At 34.2% G+C, this 19,926-nt stretch overlaps 1 protein-coding gene across 1 annotated transcript; it reads left to right on the top strand.

Annotated features, from left to right (window-relative positions):
- Nucleotides 1-1,196: 1,196 nt before the first annotated feature.
- On the top strand, nt 1,197-14,167 carry zgc:112964 (uncharacterized protein LOC503764 homolog). Its single transcript, XM_056469797.1, has 9 exons — nt 1,197-1,562; nt 3,496-3,618; nt 3,729-3,752; nt 6,392-6,525; nt 6,609-6,887; nt 6,975-7,070; nt 10,387-10,534; nt 13,102-13,184; nt 13,263-14,167. The coding sequence occupies exons 2-9, from the start codon at nt 3,561-3,563 to the stop codon at nt 13,341-13,343; spliced, it is 903 nt and encodes a 300-aa protein (XP_056325772.1). The 5' UTR covers nt 1,197-1,562; nt 3,496-3,560; the 3' UTR covers nt 13,344-14,167.
- Nucleotides 14,168-19,926: the final 5,759 nt, after the last annotated feature.

Raw genomic sequence — 19,926 nt, 5'->3', positions numbered from 1 at the left:
TATTGTAATGTTTTTCTCTTTTTGATCTCAAGAAATCCTATGCTTGCAAAAAAAACTGGTGGGAGTGTTTAGGACATCATTTTTTTACTGAACATCAGTTAGAAACATAACACAGAAGCTTTATCTGTGCTGGCTCTGGCTGGGTCACAATTTGAAAATGTGTGAGGATGAGGGTGTGTCAAACTGTTCATGCTGCTGGCATTTGTTTAGCCTGACTACCTTCAAGTGAACAATGATTTTGTTCCAACATACTTTGGAGCTTAATCCACAAGCTCTGATGTAAAAAAAAAAATGTTTATTATGTTGCAGAAGTGTACTCAAAGCGTTTCATGATTGTTTGTTTTTCCCCCCATCTTCAATTATCATAGTTCAGATATCAAATATCATTCATGAAGTAAACAGTCCAAAATCCCTATTTTTAATTGCCTAAACAATCATATATGTCTATATATTGTGTTATATCAGCTCTGTTTACTGGAAACATTACTCATCCTTGACTAAAAAACATAAGCATGGTTATTTAGGCAGTCCCTCACTGACTTTCTGGGGACATATCTGCAGCCTAAAAAGGCAGTCTCAACGAAATGTCTCAAAACTTATGGAATTATTTTGCTGAAATTGTTGTGTTCTGCTGTAAATCTTGTAATGTTTTTCTCTTTTTTTGATCTCAAGATACAGTAGGCTTCAAAAGCCTGGTGGAAGTGTTTAGGACAACAGATTTTAGTAGTTTTTTTACCGAACATCGATTAGAAATATAACACAGAATCTTTATCTACTGGCTCTGGCTGGACCACAATTTGAAAATGTCTGAGGATGAGGGTGTGTCAAACTGTTCATGCTGCTGGCATTTGTTTTACCTGACTACCTTCAAGTAAACAATGAATTTGTTCCAACATACTTTGGAGCTTAATCTGCAAGCTCTGACGTAAAAAAACAAAAAGTATATGACGTTGCTGAAGTGAATTCAAAGCATTTTCATCATTTTTTGTTTGGCCCGCCGTCTGCTATTATCATAGTTCAGATATCAAATATCATGCATGAAGTAAACAATCCAAAATCTCAAATAATTACCATTACAGGTATTACAAAAATATGAAATTTTAACATAATAGGACCTTCTATATGTGCAAAATCGCTTACCTGTAACGTTAAGCAGTTCACGGTTGTAAAGGAGTTTGTTCTGTGTCAAATGATAAAAACCCTTTCAATTAAAGCAGGCACTTTTTTCTTCATGTTTGAATCTTTGTCCGCTAGCATTAGCGTCGGAAATTAAAGTAGGCTTACAGTGGGCCAAAATAAACAGAAATTCCCCAAACATTTACAATATTGGTCAATATACCGCTGCACAGTGCAAAACAACACTTTACCGGTTGTCGTGATGCGTCAGATGAGCCTTAACACCAATCATACACGTTTCTGTTGAGTTTATCAATGTAATAGCCAATCAGGAGCTTTGTATTCGTCACTGCCGAAAGGAGCGGGGTTTGTCGAACGAGCGCGCTCATTGAATGAATTGTGGATTGACTGATTATTTACCATTAGCAAAGGTGTGCTGAAACGATGTAAGTAAGAGATTCATTTCATAGTTATAATAATAGGATTTTTTTTCCATTACTTGGACTAGACTATCATTATGTTTTGGCTGTTTTAAATCCAACCTATTCTGTTTATTTACATTAATAATCGTTTTTTAAGAGCAATACTACACACGAATCTTTACTTACCCAAAGACTAATACAGTATGAATCGCAAACACGTTTTTGTATTAGAATTTTTCTCAAATATTGTTTAAACATGCAAATTGGGGATTGTTTCATTAAATGTGTGCTCATTTGCATACACTTCTAGCACATTTCTAGCACAAAAACTTAACATTGGATCAATAAACTTTATCTTTTTTGTGTGAGTGGAAACTTACAGTCAAAGGTTTTACATTGCATTAGGGAATCTCTCTTTATTCATTTATTCATTCATTCATTTCGAATTAATGGAATGAACCGCCAACTTATCTATCCAGCACATGTTTTACGCAGTGGATGCCCTTCCAGCTGCAACCCATCACTGGGAAACATCCATACACACTCATTCACACACATACACTACAGATTTAGCCTACCAATTCACTTATACCGCATGTCTTTGGACTTCCCTGCTGAAAAATCCAGTTTAAACCAGCCTAGGCTGGTTGGCTGGTTTTAGCTGGTTGAGAGGTTTTAGCTGGTTGACCAGCCTGGTTTTAGAGGGGTTTTGGCCACTTTCAGGCTGGTGTCCAGCCATTTCCAGCCTGGTTTAAGCTGGGCATAGCTGGCTTTGGCTGGGCTCCCAGCCTGGCTAGGCTGGTCAAGCTGGTTTTAGCTGGTCATTTTCCATTTATTTACTTGTTACCCCATTGTTATAGACTGCACAATAGTATAAATATGTAAATTATAGATTATTGTATTGCACACAGTGTGCTAGCTATTTAAGGTGGATGTGTTGAGAAAATAAAAGCAGTGGTAGATGTAGTGCGTAAAGACCTGCACTGTCTGCCTGAGGGTTTGTGGCCAGGGTGAGGGGGTCACGGATGATGCATTAGGCTGTTTTTCTTTGCAATGTACTATATATCATAACATTTTTGGTTTCTTCATATCCTGCACAAAGAATTCACCCAGTCACACTGTTTCTAGCTGAACAACTTTCTTGAAAATAACAAAAAGCAAACATTAGGTCAGGAGATGTCATTCGATGAAGTCAAGGGATGTCTTTTAGGTTAATCTGGTCTAGCTTGACTTGAACCCGTGGGAATGTCAGTTTGAAGATTTGACACACTGACTGAACTTGTCCCACCCATTAGGGCTACAATAGTTAGGCCAGATTTTAGCCTCACAAACGTTCAGAACATATTTGAGGAAGCGGTCTTAGGTGAGTACAGTCTGTTTTTTCTCTTTTTGAAGGCCTTTGCTATGACATCTGATTATAAGTCTGTCCTGTGCATATGTGACCCTGGACTACAAAATATTATGTCTACAAGTCTTATATTCTAAAAGACTTATATTGCATGGGCATATTTGCGGGAATATCCAAACATACATTGTATGGGTCAAATGGACATAATGATTTTTTCTTTTATGATTAAAAAATCATTAGAGTATTAAGTAAAGATCATCTTCCATGAATACAAATAAAAACTTAATTTAATTTGGACATTTTTAAATTCTGCTTTGTGTATATTTATATTTTTTGACTTTCAAATAGTTGGATCTCAACCAAAATTTGTCATATTTTAACAAATATTCAATTGAAAGCCTATTTTATCCCATTATTAAATATCAATTTACAAAAACTGACCCTTTGGTTTTATAGAAAATGTTTTATTATAAATCGGTTTTATAGTTCTGGGCCACAAATCTTATTTAATATGTTATAGTATGAACTGAAAGACAAGTATTAACAGTATTAAACGTTATTAATACATCTAAATAAATAGTCATATTTGTTTTTTGTGCTTCCATTCAGATTCTCTGAAAGCAATTATAGGCTTGCAATGAAATTCTCATACTTCTGACCAGCGCACAATTATCATGAGGGTGTTTCCAGCTTTACAATATCTGCTGGCGTTCATATCAGTCTTTTCACTGAGTGAGTTTGAGCATCTCTTTGGAAAATATATGTTTCATTACGCTTCAAACACAATAATGACACTTTGAAATGTGGCTGTATTTAAATCATGTCATGTTTCTTTCCAACAGGCTGGGTGACAAAAGCACAAACAGGTAACTTATTACAAGTCAATACGAATTATAGGAATTGTCAGGGAATTTTCTTAGAATTATGGCAAGAATGAACAAACATTCATATCTGTGTTCATTAAAAGTTATCTGGTCTTTAACACATGGACATTGTGTGTTTCACATCATGTTTTTTAAACATACACTGTAAACCCCAACAGTCAACTTGATCAAATGAAATGAGTGTAGTTAACTCAAAATTGACTCAAAGTTAATTCTACTCATTTGAAAAAAGTTTTGAACTCAGTGTTGAAGGTAATGAGTTAATTAAATAGCTCATTACGTCAACTTAAATGAAGTTCACAGTACTCATATAGATTAGTTTTTTTTACTCAAATGGTTTGCAACAATCTGTTTGCTTATAAGTTGAGTTGCCTTTACTTATTGGGTTTTACGGTACTCTTGGTTTGAGTTCTTTTCATTTATTGGGTTTTACTGTGCTCAGATTGCCTCATTTACTCAAATTGATTAAGTTCACAGTCCTCATATAGATTAGTTTTTTAACTTAAATGATTTGCTGCAATTGGTTTCCTCAAATAGTTTGAGTTACCTTAACTTATTGAGTTTTACAGTGTATATTAGGGTTGCATGCTATTGGAAAAATCTGGCATAGCAATATTTTGTTTTACTGCAATATATATTATGGATACAATTTCAACAGATGATTTCAATAGCTCTATATGGAGAATTTTCATTAATTTAGATCGACTGGGATGATCAAGTATTTATCTATGCAGTGGATTTGCATAAATTATAATAGATTACAAGCTAAAATAAATAAATAAACAGGGCTTTATGGCTTTGTCTTTATTGTTTTTCTCTTTATTAAATATTCTGATCCTGCAATGCGAAATTGCAGGATTAGATCCACACATTGTGAAGTTAATATATTTTGTTCAGCCCTTACATATATTTTCTCAGAACATACACTTAGAAGAATATTTTTGAGAACACTACACTTTAAAAAAATCATTTCTGCAGTATTTCAGATATGGAGTTTTTTTTTAATCCAGTGTTCGAGTTTGACTAATTGTTTAAAAGAACATTCAAAATAAACATTTCTATACCGCTTATTTTAAAGTGATACAAAGGAATGTTTCTAATGTTTGCTTAGCCAGGGTTGTGTCTGAAATCTCTAAAGTCAACATTAGAAGTATAAGTGCTTCAGCTTACATTTTTGTGAAACTTCAAAAACATACTTATACTTTTTCACTGCAGTTCTAGGTAAAGTGAATGCTGCAGGGCAGAATGAGAACAATGTGTTTTGTTCCTTTTGTTAATGTTATTTACAGGGACGTGTAATGGAAGATTAAAGGATTGTTTTCGTGCAGTTCTTTGCACAACACCAAATTAATAACATGCAGTAACATGTTTCAGATTCACAAAAATGTAGACAGCGCCCTCTAGTGGATTTGTCATCTGAAATGAGCCACAAAATGTACATGGAACATAAAGTTGGGCGAAAGTGCATGCATTGATGTATCAATTTCAATTTATTATTATTAAAAAATGCAATATAACAAATTTCTGACAGTTAAAAAATTAAAATGACATCTGTAAGTTCTGCTTTAGCATCATTTTGAGTGTAAATGTACGTTTTTTGACTGACGTTTTCCACTTTTGATGACATTTCAAGCAAGACAAAGCTCTCTCTATTTTGTTCTACGTGATTACATCATAATACTGTCGATCTCAGAATTGTGTCTGAAATCACAAATGCTGCCTTCTGATATGACAGAGAGTTAGCGGCCAAAGCTCTCAGATGCAGCACCCCCCCCCCCCATTCCCCGCCCTCCAAAATTTAAAAGATAAAAATTATTAAATGTTGTGAAATAATGTTACATAACTTAATGCAAGTGTTCTTCGAATATGTTTTCCTTAACTGGAAATGCAAACATGAACCAACACAATCTCACGGCAATTCGTAACTTTTTGATTTAGTGGCTAATTCGTATGAATTCGTACGATCTAATTCGTAAATTTAGTACGATTTGCTCATCCCCCAATGACGGTTGAGTTTAGGGGTGGGGTTAGGTGCCACGCCTCCTTTTTAAAATCGTACAATTTCGTACGACTGACAAAATGTAAAATACTTACGTTTTCTCGTGAGATCAGGCTGACATAAACCCACATAGAAATCTGATATATTGCAATTATTATTTGCAAATTACAAGATTCCATCATGTTTCTTTAATTAAACACACAAGGTTGTGTTATTCTTTTGGAATCACCCTGTATAGTTAAAGTCAGAGTTATTAGCCTTTATTAATGGAGTAATTATTTTTTTCAAAACAGCTTTTGTTACTAATTTCTGATTTATTGAAAACTGATTTATTTTGTCTTTGATACTTTTGATCTTTTATCCATGATGATTGATTTAATTGGCCATATTTAATATATTTTGTTTCAGACTTTCAGAAATAAGTGGGCATTATTGCAATATTTAGAAATATATGTTGTATATATTACATATTTTAGATGTGTAAAATTCAAATATGAACTTGTATGTCATATATTTAATTTATATTGCCATATATAAGGCTTCTATATGGGAACTGCCACAATCGGGGCCTATTAAAGTAGATTTTTTATTATTATTATTATTTATTTTATTTTTTTTGCAGTGCCTTTGATTTTCTATCCATTCAGCTCAGAAGCAGGAGACACTGTTTATACCGCTGAAGACAATGAAAACTCCACAGTTATCAACCTACAAAGTCCTTTTGTGTTCTTTGGCCGCACATACAACAAGATATATGTGAGAATTCTGTCCTGTCTTATTAATATGGAAGATAAAAATGTGACATGCAAGACCAAAGTTTTTTTTTTTTTTAAATATAGGTTAACATTAATGGATACCTTACATTCAACCAGCCTTCATCAGATTACACGGTTCACTACTTTCCCACCAACGGAAGCGAAGACATCATTGCTCCGCTCTGGACCAATGCTGATGTCAGCGGAAATGACATCATCTCATACCAGCAGTACTCAAGTGGAGATGTGCTCACACGCGCTACTCAGGATATAAACCATTATTTCCCAAATCCGAGCTTTGTGGCTACTTGGGTGCTTGTTGTAACATGGGATCAAGTTGAATATACTTACCAATCTAACGCAGTAAGTTTTGTTTATAACTTCTGACTTAAAGTTGCAGATGTGATACTCTGAGTGCTACTTGTTGATCATTGTTCGCTGACTTTTCAGGCAACACTGTTTCAAGTGGTATTGGTTTCAGGGAGTGATGTGTCATTTATTCTCATGAATTATGGTGACTGTGCTCTGACGCAAAATATGGTGCAGGTAAAACAAGCATTATTCAGGGCTGTGAAAAAGTATTTGACCCCCTTTTTTGCATATTTGTGAAGTTTTATAAACTAATTTTGAAAGGAGCACGTGATATGATTGATCGCAGCTGGTCTCCCATCTGCAATCATCAATAAACCAATCAGATTCACTGATCTTCATGTTTAAAGAATCCCCCATCCACCCAATATCCCCCTTTGCCTCCTATACCAGGGGGAGCTCTCAAGAATTGATCTCCGACCCCCTTACATGCTCACTCACTGGACAGGAGCCCTGGCCTCAATTACTTCCGAGCTCAGGGTTCTTTCCCGGGACAGGCATGCCAAACTTGCTATTAGTTTCAAGCAATATCTAAGTGTGAACTCTTGAAGTCAGACTTGAAGGAGACCTATTATACCCCCTTTTTACAAGATATAAAATAAGTCTCTGGGTGTGTGTGTGTGTGTGTGTGTGTGTGTGTGTGTGTTTCGGCTCAAAATACCCCACAGATAGTGTTTTATAACTCTCTGAAACTGCCCCTTTTAGGCTTTGATCCTAATTGTGCCGTTTTGGTGACCGTCACTTTGAATTCAAATGAGATTGTGCTCTTTTCCAAAGAGGACGGAGCTACAAATGCCTATGTGTCAGCATAGTGGCAGATTCTAAGCAGGACTAATGTCCTATGCTACTGAAGAATAGATGGTCACTAATGGGCGGGGCTTTCCCCCCCTGATGACACGTACAAAGGGAGAATGTCAATCAGTGATTTTGCATACTTTTTTCTCAAGTGTGATGCTAAAAAAATTAAATTTATAAATTTTTACTATAACAAGTTGGTTATAGTGACAGACTGTTGCCACACAACTGTGTTTCAAGAGTTCACACTTAGCTCACGATTTATACATAGCTTGTTTGGCATGCTGTCCCGGGAGAGAGCCCTGAGCTCAAGGGATCCTCGAGCCCAGGGCTCCCTCCTTTCACAGGGTGAGGGGAGACTGAGCTCAGGTCGATCTGAAACTCCTCCGCTGCTGAGGCCAAGGTGAACTTCCTGAGAGTAAGAAATTAGAAAAAAGATTTAGGCTTAATTTATCTATAATATAGAGAACATTTGGATGGTGGGAGGAAACCGGGGAACCTGGGGGAAACCCACGTGGACACGGGGAGAACATGCAAACTCCGCACAGAAACACCAGATGGCCCAGTGAAGACCCAACGCCATTGGTATTCTTGCTGTGAGGCAACAGTGCTAGTCACTAGGCCACCGTGCCGCCCATTCTGGATAAAGGTGGAAGAAGGGGAGGAGGGGGGTTTCTTCCAGACGAAGCTAGTTGTAGAGAGGAAATGAGATAGTGACTTGGGATCCTTTGATTGGAGGATCCTGATAAGCACATGCTCCTCTCGAAATTAGTTTAAAATTAAACTTCACTTAAACCAACGGAATCTCATGGCAATTCGTAACTTTTTGATTTAGTGGCTAATTTGTATGAATACTTATAATCTAATTCATACAATTTAGTAAGATTTACTAATCACCCAATGACGGTTGGGTTTAGGGGCGGGATTGGTTGCCACGTCTCCTTATTAAAATCCTACATTTTCATACGACCAAACTCGTGCAAATTCGTATGAATTAGCCACTAAACTGACAAGACGTAAAAGACGTAGGTTTTCTCGTGAGATCAGGCTGGTTTAAACCCCTTATAAAAGTGATTTTTGCATAATAGGTCCCCTTTAAAGCGATTATTCACCCAAAACTCATCATTTACTCACCCACAAAACACACAAAAGATATTATGAGGAATGCTGAAAAACTGTAACTTCACTTTCATTGTATTTGTTGTTCCTATTATTGAAGTCAGTGGTTACATTACAGGATTTTAGCTTTCTTCAAAATATCTTTTATGTATGTGTTCATCAGAGAAAAGGAACTCATAAAGGTTTGAAACTGCTTGAGGATGAGTAAATATTGAGTAAATACAATTTTTGGGGGGTGAACTATTTCTTTAAGTTCATTCATTCATTCATTTTCTACCATTTTTTCGGGGACCGGGTTGCGAGGCAGTAGTCTTAGGAGGGAACTCCAGACTTTCCTCTCCCCATACACTTCCTCCAGCTGTTCCGGGAGGATCCCGAGGGGTTCCCAGGCCAGCCGAGAGACATAATCCTTCCAGCGTGTCCTGGGTCTTCACCAAGGCTTCCTCCCGGTGGGACATGCCTGGAACACCTCCCTAGGTAGGCGTTCAGGAGGCATCCGAAACAGATACCCGAGCCACCTCAGCTGTCTTCTCTCGTTGTGGAGGAGCAGCGGGTCTACTCTGAGCTCCTCCCGGCCACCCTGCGAAGGAAACTCATTTTGGCCGCTTGTTTCCGAGATATTGTCCTTTCTGTCATGACCCAAAGCTCATGACCATAGATGAGAGTAGGTACGTAGATTGACCAGTTCTTCACCACAACGGACCGGTACATCGACCACATTACTGCTGCCGCTGCACCAATCCACCTGTCAATCCCACATTCCATCCTTCCCTGTTTCTTGAAGTATTTCAGATAATCTAACTGTTTTAGATATTACACAGTGATAACCATAGTTCCTTAAAATAATCAGTTTTTAAATAATTATTCCAATAATTAAAGGAAAGAAACTGTCAAATATTCCTGGCGCTTTGCAAAAATTCTGTGAAAAAGTATTATTTATTTTGATTTTAATTTATTTTATTATTATTTTATTTTAATACTTTATTCTTTTTTGTTTGTGTGAATTTATTTATTTAATTATTATTATTATTATTATTGTTGTTATTATTATTATTGTTATTATTATTATTATTATTATTGTTGTTATTATTATTGTTATTATTATTATTGTTATTATTATTATTATTATTATTATTATTATTATTATTATTATTATTATTATTATTATTGTTGTTATTATTGTTGTTGTTATTATTATTATTATTAATATTAATATTAGTATTATTATTATTATTGTTGTTGTTATTATTGTAATTATTATTATTATTATTATTAATTGCAATATTGCAAAAATAAATCTGGACAGCATTTTTTCCTTAATGAATGGAGATAAAAGGTAAAATATTTGAATGTAAATTATTTGTCATCTAAAGCGCCATTTTATATTTACTGTGGTTATATTTGTGTAATATTAAAACTTGTTTGATATTTTGGATATTTTGAATCATTTAAGTTGGACAAATATGCCCAAAAAAAACCAGAATCAAATATTTTTTCACAGCAATGTACATTAATTGAACAAAATATATCTGTCCCTACTTGAAATACTCTCTCAATCATTATTTTCTTGTTTTAACAGGCTGGTTATGACACGATAAACTCAACAGCCTACTATGTTATTCCTGGGTCAAACAATGGGACCCTTATTCCAAACCTCATGAACTCCAGTAATGTCAATGTTCCTGGTCGATGGGCCTTCAGGGTGAATGGTGGACCCAATTTACAAGGTATTTACCTGTATATACCGTCATTAAGATTATAGATTGTCATCCTTTTGTGTTGTTTGTTGCTGTGTGTGTGGCACAGCTGTACAAAGTGCACACACAATCCTATACCTAAATGAAAATTATTTAGAGTTCTCCCCGTGTTGGCGTGGGCTTCCTCCGGATGCTCCGGTTTCCCCCACAGTCCAAACACATGTGCTATAGATAAATTGGATGAGCTACATGTGTGTGTGTGTATGCGTGTGTTTGTGTGTGTATAGGTGTTTTCCAATACTGGGTTGTGGCTGGAAGGGCATCTGTTGTGTAAAACATATGGTGGAGTATTTGGCAGTTCATTCCTCTGTGGCAACCCCTGATATTGATGGGACTAAACCGAAGGAATATGAAAGAATGAATGAATGAATGAATGAAAATGATTTAACCGTCAACCTGTTAAACCTGTACAATCACAGTAAACATTCCGTGTTCATGCTACCACTAACCTAGAGAAGGCAGTAATTGTGTAATGTTATTACCCACTTTCAAATGTAGACGTTTAACCAAACAGTATTGCTATATCTGGGTCAAATTTCGTCAGTAGCATTTGAGGTAAAAGTTACATGTGGGTTTTGCCTGATTTGATTCAGAATCATGAGAGTTTTCATTTCTGTTTTAGATAAACAATTTTTCAAAAGTTGTATTTGTTATATTTATCCAGAAGCGTGCAGCTCTAATATCAAGGTACCTTTTTACTTAACATAAATATACTTAAAATAAATATACTTAACAAAAATGCCACTTTAAATGCCACATTAAGTTTTTTTGTTAGAGAATAACAATTCTATTGCTATTTGTTCAAATTACTGATTTAAAATAAAAACACAACTCTTGAGTTTTTTTTTTTTTGGGGGGGGGCTAATTGTTTAATGTAACTTAAATATATAAAAACTAATAGGCAGGGCCAGACAGAATCTGTTGACTTTTTTTGCCATTTCTGTTTGTAAAAAATCTGCAGATTTATGCGGAATGATTTTGGGAGTATCATAACAGACTTAAAATATGAAATAAAAAATACTACCTTTTTTATTTTTATTTAATGTTTACAATGCAAATCCAGTTAGATCCACTTATTTGGTAAACAAAGTCTCTCATATAATATCTCTCATATAAAGTCTCTCATATGATATACCTACTATAAGGCAGATAATACTACTTTACAAACTGTATTGTAAATAAATCAAATTAACATTTTCATTCATTCATTCAAACAGGGGTTGCCACAGCCGAATGAACCACCAACTTATCCAGCACATGTTTTATGCAGCGGATGCCTTTCCAGCCACAACCCAACACCGAGAAACACCCATACAGTCTTATATTCACATACAAACACTATGGGCAATTTAACCTATTCAATTCACAGATACCGCATGTCTTTGGACTGTGGGGGAAACCAGAGCACCACGCCAACACGGGGAGAAATAACATATTTTATATTAGTCAATGAAATTCATTTAAAAACTGAAGAAATAAAAATTTGCTTACAAGTAAATAAATAGACTCAATGATGGGCTAAAAATCGGTGGAAATCTGCAGATTTGTCCTACAGTATTATGCCTGGATTTAATCAACAGCCTTGCATTTACTAACACAGACTATATCTGAAGTATTTGGAAGTTATTTATGTTTTCCTCCTGTAGAAAAGCATCATAAGAACAATGCTTAGTGGCTCGATGTGTTACAACAGTGTTTTTAAAAGACTAAACACTTTACTGATATAGTACACAACCAAGCACATGTGGTCAGAACACAGTCGCAGGTTATGAAGTATTAAGCGTTTCTCCCAAAGTAAAGCCTGTCTAAGCAAAATGCCAGCAGGTGTCTGTAGCTCCGCCTCTTTGCCCGTGTTCGATATCCTCCAGTTGGTGCGAAATGGCGATGGTTGGCCACGCCTACTAGTAGCTTCTTTTGGTTTCTTCAGAAACATACTGTATGCGTGACGTCACTGATACTATGTCCATATCTTTTACAGTCTATGATCACGACAAAGGATTAATAGAAATTAGATATTATTAAAACTGGGATAAATTTGAAAAAGATTTGCACAAAAAACTTGCACAGGGCCAACAATTATAGGGATATAACTACTGTGCATGCATGCAATTATGAACACACACTTAAATCAAGTTAAATATGCTGTTCTTTGGGCGTCACGGTGGCGCAGTGGGTAGCACGATCACATCAAGAAGGTCGCTGGTTCGAGCCTCGGCTGGGTCAGTTGGCATTTCTGTGTGAAGTTTGCATGTTCTTCCCGTGTTGCCGTGGTTTCCTACGGGTGTTCCGGTTTCCCCCACAGTCCAATGACATGCACTATAGGTGAATTGGGTAAGCTAAATTGTCAATATTGTATGTGTGTGAATGAGAGTGTATGGGTGTTTCCCAGTGATGGGTTGCAGCTTGAAGGGCATCCGATGAGTAAAACATATGCTGGATAAGTTGGCGGTTCATTCCGCTGTGGCGACCCCCTGATTAATAAAAGGACTAAGCCGAAAAGAAAATGAATGATGAATGCTGTTCTTTGTTTCCATTAGAAAATGTCATGGGAATTCAAATGAGAGTTACTTCATTTTCAGACCTAACACAGACTGAAAACATCAAGATCTTTTTAGAGGAGGTAAGTGGCTGTTTTACTGCATATTTTCTGCTAACAGATGATTAAGATAATGTTAATCTGTGTGCATCTTAATTTCAGCTACAACAAGAGCTGGTCAAATATGGTCTGCCAGACAGCGTGAAGCTCAACTTAAGAGCAATCAAAAGGGCCCAGCCATAATATCAGCCTCATGAGAAGACATTTGTGCAATATAAGACCATATATATCTCTTAGAGCAGCGCAAATGTTTGAGCATGCTATGATATTATCACGTATGTTTTATTGTGCAATAATCTGGGGTCAAGCTACTCAGTCAGTTGTTAAGCCTGTAATGTCACTTTACAATCAAACTTTAAAGGTATTGGATCCGAAACCAATAAAATGGCACCATTGTCAAATTCTTAAAAATACAACTTGTTAAGTTTTGATGTTTTTTTAAAGTTCTCATTATTTAAAGAAACATGTTTAAGTGTATACATGGCCTTGCACCTAAAGTAGTCTGTGAGTTGGTACATAAATTCAGCAGTGATGGGGCACAGACTAGAGGGGCAGTAAGTGGGAACTGTAGAATTCGCAGATGCAGAACCGCTGTGGGTCAGTCATCCTTTTCAGTAAAAGGTTCACATCTATGAAATCCCATGCCTGTTGATTTAAAGTTGCAATCAGAATTCACAGTTTTTTTTCTGTAAAGCTGAAAGAATGGTTAAAATCTTTACAGCTATGTGAGCATTAAGTATTATTCTTTCAGGTTGGTCAGGTTTCCATTTCTCTTTATGCAGATTGACTTACATTTTATGTTTGTGGCTCTGTATATATTTTACATGTGTGTTGTACTGTGTGTTTTATTTTCTCTTGTTTGTTTATTTTTAATTTTTTAATGTAAAGCCTAACCAGGGACGAGGGTTGCAAATTAGCTTTATGCTATATGCCATATGTACGCAACATCGGTTATCATTGTATAACAATGTCAAGTGTATTGTCCCTGTTAAATAAATAAACAAGGAAAAATAATAATAATATAAATATTCCTGTCATTAAATAAACCTCATACAAGAAAGCAAACCCGATAATATACTGAATGAAATGTGAAAATGCTCCCGTGCCAGTTTTTAGTAAGCAGCATATAACTTTCAATAGGGAAGATAAACCTGTGCTTCCTCTATAGCTCAACTTGCTACAATCATAACTTGATCATATTAGGACAAATATTTATGCAAATAAGATTGTACTTACACTTTTGTTGCTCAGGGAAAAAAGGATGGAGGTCAATAACTCTCTTTAAGAGCATGCCGCTGTGGAGACCCTTGATGAACAAAGGGACTAAGCTGAAAAGCAAACGAATGAATGAATAAGTCAATTAAATTCAATGTAAAATGTCATGTATGTTTCATTGCTCACCGCTAGGGTGAGCAAAACGCTAATTCTTAGACTTGGAGTGAAGACGTGCCTACATGAAATGTGAAACTGCATTGTAAACAAGTTGTGATTTAGAAAGGAGGGTGTCATTGTGACTCACAATTTACCTCATGGGTTTAAGCTTGACCCCTATTATCATAATACTAACATTTAAAATGTTTACATTGTTACAAAAGCCTGCATGCCAGGTTTTTCATGAACAGTTTGTTGGGTTAACTGAAACACTTGAAAGGTTGTGTTTATTCAAATAATCTACCTGCATCCGCATGTGACCCCAAAGAGCTTAGAATCACCAAGAGGCGACACTCAATAGGACGTTACATTGCAACAGCAGCGCCCCGCGATTCCGCCATTTTGGATCTTATTGCTGTCGCAATGGCAAAGCAGCTGCTTTGTTTTTTATTTATTCATTTAAAAAGTGCATCAAAGCTGAAATACAACCTGAAAGACATCATAAAATCATAGACTGGTGATTATCAGCATTTTTAATAGTTTATTTTACTGACTTAATGTTCACTATATTAACCATACTTGATTCCTTGAAACTGTCACCTTTGGGTGAAATTACTTTAAATTACTTTAATTTAATAGTTTGTTAAATTAAATTATCTTGACTTTCAAAATATGATGTTGATAACAGATTAACAGTACTTTTTGTTGGAGTATTATATTATAATAGTACATAGTGTTTTTTTTCCAGTGTTGTCTGTTAAAAAAAGACTAATAAAGTTTTAATTTAAAAATCTACTTTCTCCAAATTTATTTATTTTTTATTTTAATATATATTTTTATTCATGATTTTAATGCTGTCATCAAAAATCATGGAGGTCATACAAACTACCAGATACAGTAATGTAGTTGTTGGTGTAGTTTTTGTTGTGTATACTCATTTTTGCTTCACCCTAATTTGAGTAAAACAAAAAAATAGTAATTAAGTCATTTTGTTAACCTCTTATGTTATATGTGAAACTGATATTTTAGATATCAGATGTATTAAACTTAGTCTTGTCAACATTTTGGAAATTGTCTGTTTTCATTGGGATACTGGTTTAAAATGTTTTAAAATGTTACTTTTCAAAGGGGATGTACTCATTTTAACTCATATTTAACTCAATGTTATAATCCATTCTGTCTGTTGTTAGTTATCCGTGCTGTTTTCCTATTGGACTTTTCATTCCAAAATGGACACTGGCGGCATCTAGTGGCTGTTTCTCAAATAGCAACAGAGTGTCGCCTCTTGGTGATTCAATGCTCTTTGGTGACCCTCAGATACACACTCAGTAGGGTTAAAGTGATAGTTCACCTAAAAATGAAAGTTCACTTGTTCCAAATATGTTTGAGTTTCTACAGTTGAAAACAAAAGTAGATATTTTGTAGAATGTTGGAAATCTTTTGCCATTGGCGGGTCATGATTTTGCCAAGTACAATGTGATCCTGGATTAACATCTATGTTGATCATGGAACATCATTTTTGTCCAAAAATGTAATCCATACCCAGCCCCTACCCCAAAAACCAACCATAACTGTAAAGTATTCCCAAAATCAGAGGGAAATAACTGTTGAATAACTGAAGTGCCTAAACCTAAATTTTCACCGTACAATTTTATTAATTAATTTAATGGTTTATTTGCGGCAGCTGGGGTGCCGGACAAAAAAGTAAAATAACGGCTGTTAAATTACAGAAATTTACTGTATAAAATAATGGACATTAAATTACAGAAATTTCCTTAAATTTAAATTTCTGGTAACTTTCTGTAATTCAACCTCTGTTATTTTACAGTAAATTTCTGTAATTTAACGGCCGTTATTTTACGTTTTTCCGGCATCCCAGCTGCCGGAAATAAACCATAAAACTACCGTTTTGGTTTTTTTTTACAGTGTAGCATAAACGGTAAACGTTTCCCTTAATTCTGATTGGCTGATTGGAATGTTGTTCCAGGAGCAACATACTGTAAATATCAATCCAGGAACATGTCCTACTTGGTGAAATCAGGTTGGCGGTTTCCATTGGCTTTCATAGCATTTCTTTTATTTAAGTGCTACTAGTTACCAACATTCTTCAAAACAATCTACTTTGCGTTTAACAGACTTATTTGAAAGCGAGGAAATATGGAGTTATTTACATTTTTGGGGGCCTCATTATTTTATATAAGAGCAACTGTCATGCTGATATTTGAGATTATTAATTCCTGATGTTTTCTCTATATTCAGTGACGTAATCCAAAGTGTGTCACTGTTGAAGTCATGCCTCCATCTGCTGGTCAGACTATAGAAACACATCATCTTATATGTTTTTTAATGATTTTAAAGATATACTTAAATTATAATAAAATATATACAATAGTCTTTATTACGATTGCAAATATTTAATGCATTGATCAGATCATTTTGTCCAGCTTGTTTGCTGTTTTAACATAACTATAAATACTGTCTCCGTAATGTTTATACTTTTCCCATTTATTTATATCTGCAGTGTTAATAAAGTAATAAAATAAGTAACATAATAAGTAATAAGTAAAATAAGATGATATCACAAATAGTGATATTATATTCGGTTATGACATCTTACCTTATTTATTGTAACCACAAATGTCAGATTTTTCTTTTTGTCAAGACTTATAAAGCAAAGTATTTTTAAAATGGTAGATATTTGGAAAGGTTGACTACTTAAAATCTCAAAATTCAGCAATGGATTAGATTTATGGGAAATGTAATTTGGTAAGTCCCTTAAACTATTGTTTAAATAAAGTGTTCTTAACTGCCCTATCAGGAAAAAATAGAGTAAAAACTAATATATTGTGTCATTTTTTATGTGGACATTTTGGGTTATTCATTTACATAATTTTGCAATGCTGTAATTTATTGTGGTTATTTAAAATATAAGATACACATCCTAAAGTTTTCTTGTCTCAGAACGAAGAAACGTGCGTATTTGAACTTGGCGGAAAAATCTAAAATGGAAAAATGAGTGTTTATGGATTTCTGGTAGTTATGTTTTTTTTTCGGCATATGATGCATCTGTTAAAATTATTTTAAAAGTCTTAAATTATTTTCTCATATAACAAATAATTTTACTTGGAACATATCATATGTCAAATTGTGAACATTTTATTAAAAAAAATAAAACATTATGTTAATACACTGCATATAACATTACATTTATAATAGTTTAAAAAAAACTTGAACATTATGTACATTTCATTTGGTTAATTAAATTTTTTATTATTATCTTTTCTAAAAAAATGTTTAACCCTGGCGTTGTTTATACCTTTGATTGTGTTAATATGCTTTCTATAATTTTTATTTTATTTTTCAAATGTTGTGAAATATATATGTTTGTAAGTGTGTACATATTCCATAATAATAATTTAAAAGTTTCACGTATTTTTAAAATCTGTTAAAATGTTGATGTTCTCTGTGTGGACAGAGGGTGGCGACAGAGAGGCTAATTGTTTGACCACGTGAAGTGCACATGAATTAAGTTTAAAATAAGACCGCCGATATTTCTTTCAGATATTACATTTTCATCTTTCCTTACCTTTATTTCCCAATAGAGGATATCTAAATGTTTGTTTAAACGTGAACTAGCTCTCAAAGTCTAAACTAATAAAAAAAGACTACATAATAATCAATGAAAATTGATACAAATAATGTGTACATCAATAGCAATCTCTGTTTTAACTTTATATTTCACAGACTATTTTTATGACTAATAAATTATAACAATACTGAAATAAATATCATTAATCTTATTACAGAAAAGCATGCATTTTACAACTTTATAAATGCATTTGTTCATGCAAAAGCTGAATAAGGAAACGATTTTCCATTTTAATTTTAGATTACTGTCATTATGCATCTGTAGCTAGGGCTTGGCAAGCGAAACTTGTTTTGGGTATAACATGTAGTGAACATTTACATATGGTGAGTTCAGCGGGGGGCGGGGGTGCTTGGGGGTTTGTCCAGTTTTAATTTCATGTTACAGTAAGTGGTCATAATACATTATTGCTCTCTGTCGAAGTTAAACATCTCATTTAATAAATAGACACTATAATTTCCTCTCAAAATATTTAGATATTTAGTTTATTCGCAATTAGAGTAATCTAGTTATTTGGAGACTGTCGGGTTCTGCACCATAATTTGTGCTGCACAAATGCTTGATTTCTCAAGCAGTTTTATTATTATTATTATTAGAATTATTAGTGTTATGTTGGCTTCGATCATGGAACTCAGTCGTCTTAAATAAAGTTATTTCAGTATTCCCATATATATTGCATATGGTTCTGTTGGATAAACTAATGAGCACAATAAAACAACGTCAATAATGCATTAATTATAATATTTATATTAAAAAACATGTTATACTTGTAAATAACCTACAATTTATTATTCACAATATTTTGCTCAAAACAACGATGTAATATTTTACCTTTAACATTTTTAACGTTTACATGTTGTTAACAACCTCTTCTTGTAGTAGTTATTTAAAGATATGAAGATATTGTTTAATATAGTTTAATGTAAAAAAGGATGAATCTCTCAAAACTTGGGTGGCTTAAATATATATATATATATATATATATATATATATATATATATATATATATATATATATATATATATATATATATATATATATATATATGCATCATTGTATTTATGTACGAACATAAACTGAAAGATTTAAATAGTTTTTTATATCCTATAAGTATATCTTCAACACTGCAAAAAATAAAAAATAAATACAGAAAATGCCTCAATTTTTTTTAAGTTCAACCATATTAAACCTTACGAGTCATTTTAAATTAATTTACAGTAAACTAACTTAAAGGGATAGTTCACACAAAAAATGAACATTTTGTCATCTCTCCATTGTTCAAAACCTGCTTGACCTTTTTTCCTTGTGAAAACACAAAAGAAGAAAAGCTGCAAACCTGTAACCATTGACTTCTATTTGTTTTCTTTAATCATAGAAGTCAATCGTTACAGGTTTGGAGGGTGAGTGGTACATTTTAATTTTTGGGTGATCTATCCCTTTAAAACTGCTTTTATAACTTAAAAAAATAAGTGAGACTTTTGATTAACTTATTTTAATAAGGTTTTATTAACATAAAAAATGGCTCTTTTTACAATGCAACTATCTAACATAATTTGTAGACGTGTCCACCTTTTTGCGCTTAAACAGTCTTTGTTCAGCAAGCTTATCACATGAATGATCTCGACGCCAGATTGATGCATATTGGATGAAGTTAATTGAGGAGAAGTGTGACAGTGGGAGGAGTAGTCAACACGGGTCCATTCACTGCATGCGCCCCGGACAGGTTAAATAACCCTCCCCCGAAGCGCA

The sequence above is a fragment of the Danio aesculapii genome, chromosome 12 (assembly GCF_903798145.1).
Source record: "Danio aesculapii chromosome 12, fDanAes4.1, whole genome shotgun sequence".
Taxonomy (NCBI): domain Eukaryota; kingdom Metazoa; phylum Chordata; class Actinopteri; order Cypriniformes; family Danionidae; genus Danio; species Danio aesculapii.
Note: the sequence above shows the minus strand (reverse complement) of the source record. Positions and strands in the feature narration are given on the sequence as shown.

Excerpts from the sequence above, each read along its gene's own strand:
- zgc:112964 (XM_056469797.1), top strand. The coding sequence starts at position 3,561 with ATGAGGGTGTTTCCAGCTTTACAATATCTGCTGGCGTTCATATCAGTC. Across the intron at positions 3,619-3,728 it reads CATATCAGTCTTTTCACTGA|GCTGGGTGACAAAAGCACAA; the intron begins GTGAGTTTGAGC and ends TCTTTCCAACAG. Across the intron at positions 13,185-13,262 it reads TCAAGATCTTTTTAGAGGAG|CTACAACAAGAGCTGGTCAA; the intron begins GTAAGTGGCTGT and ends TCTTAATTTCAG.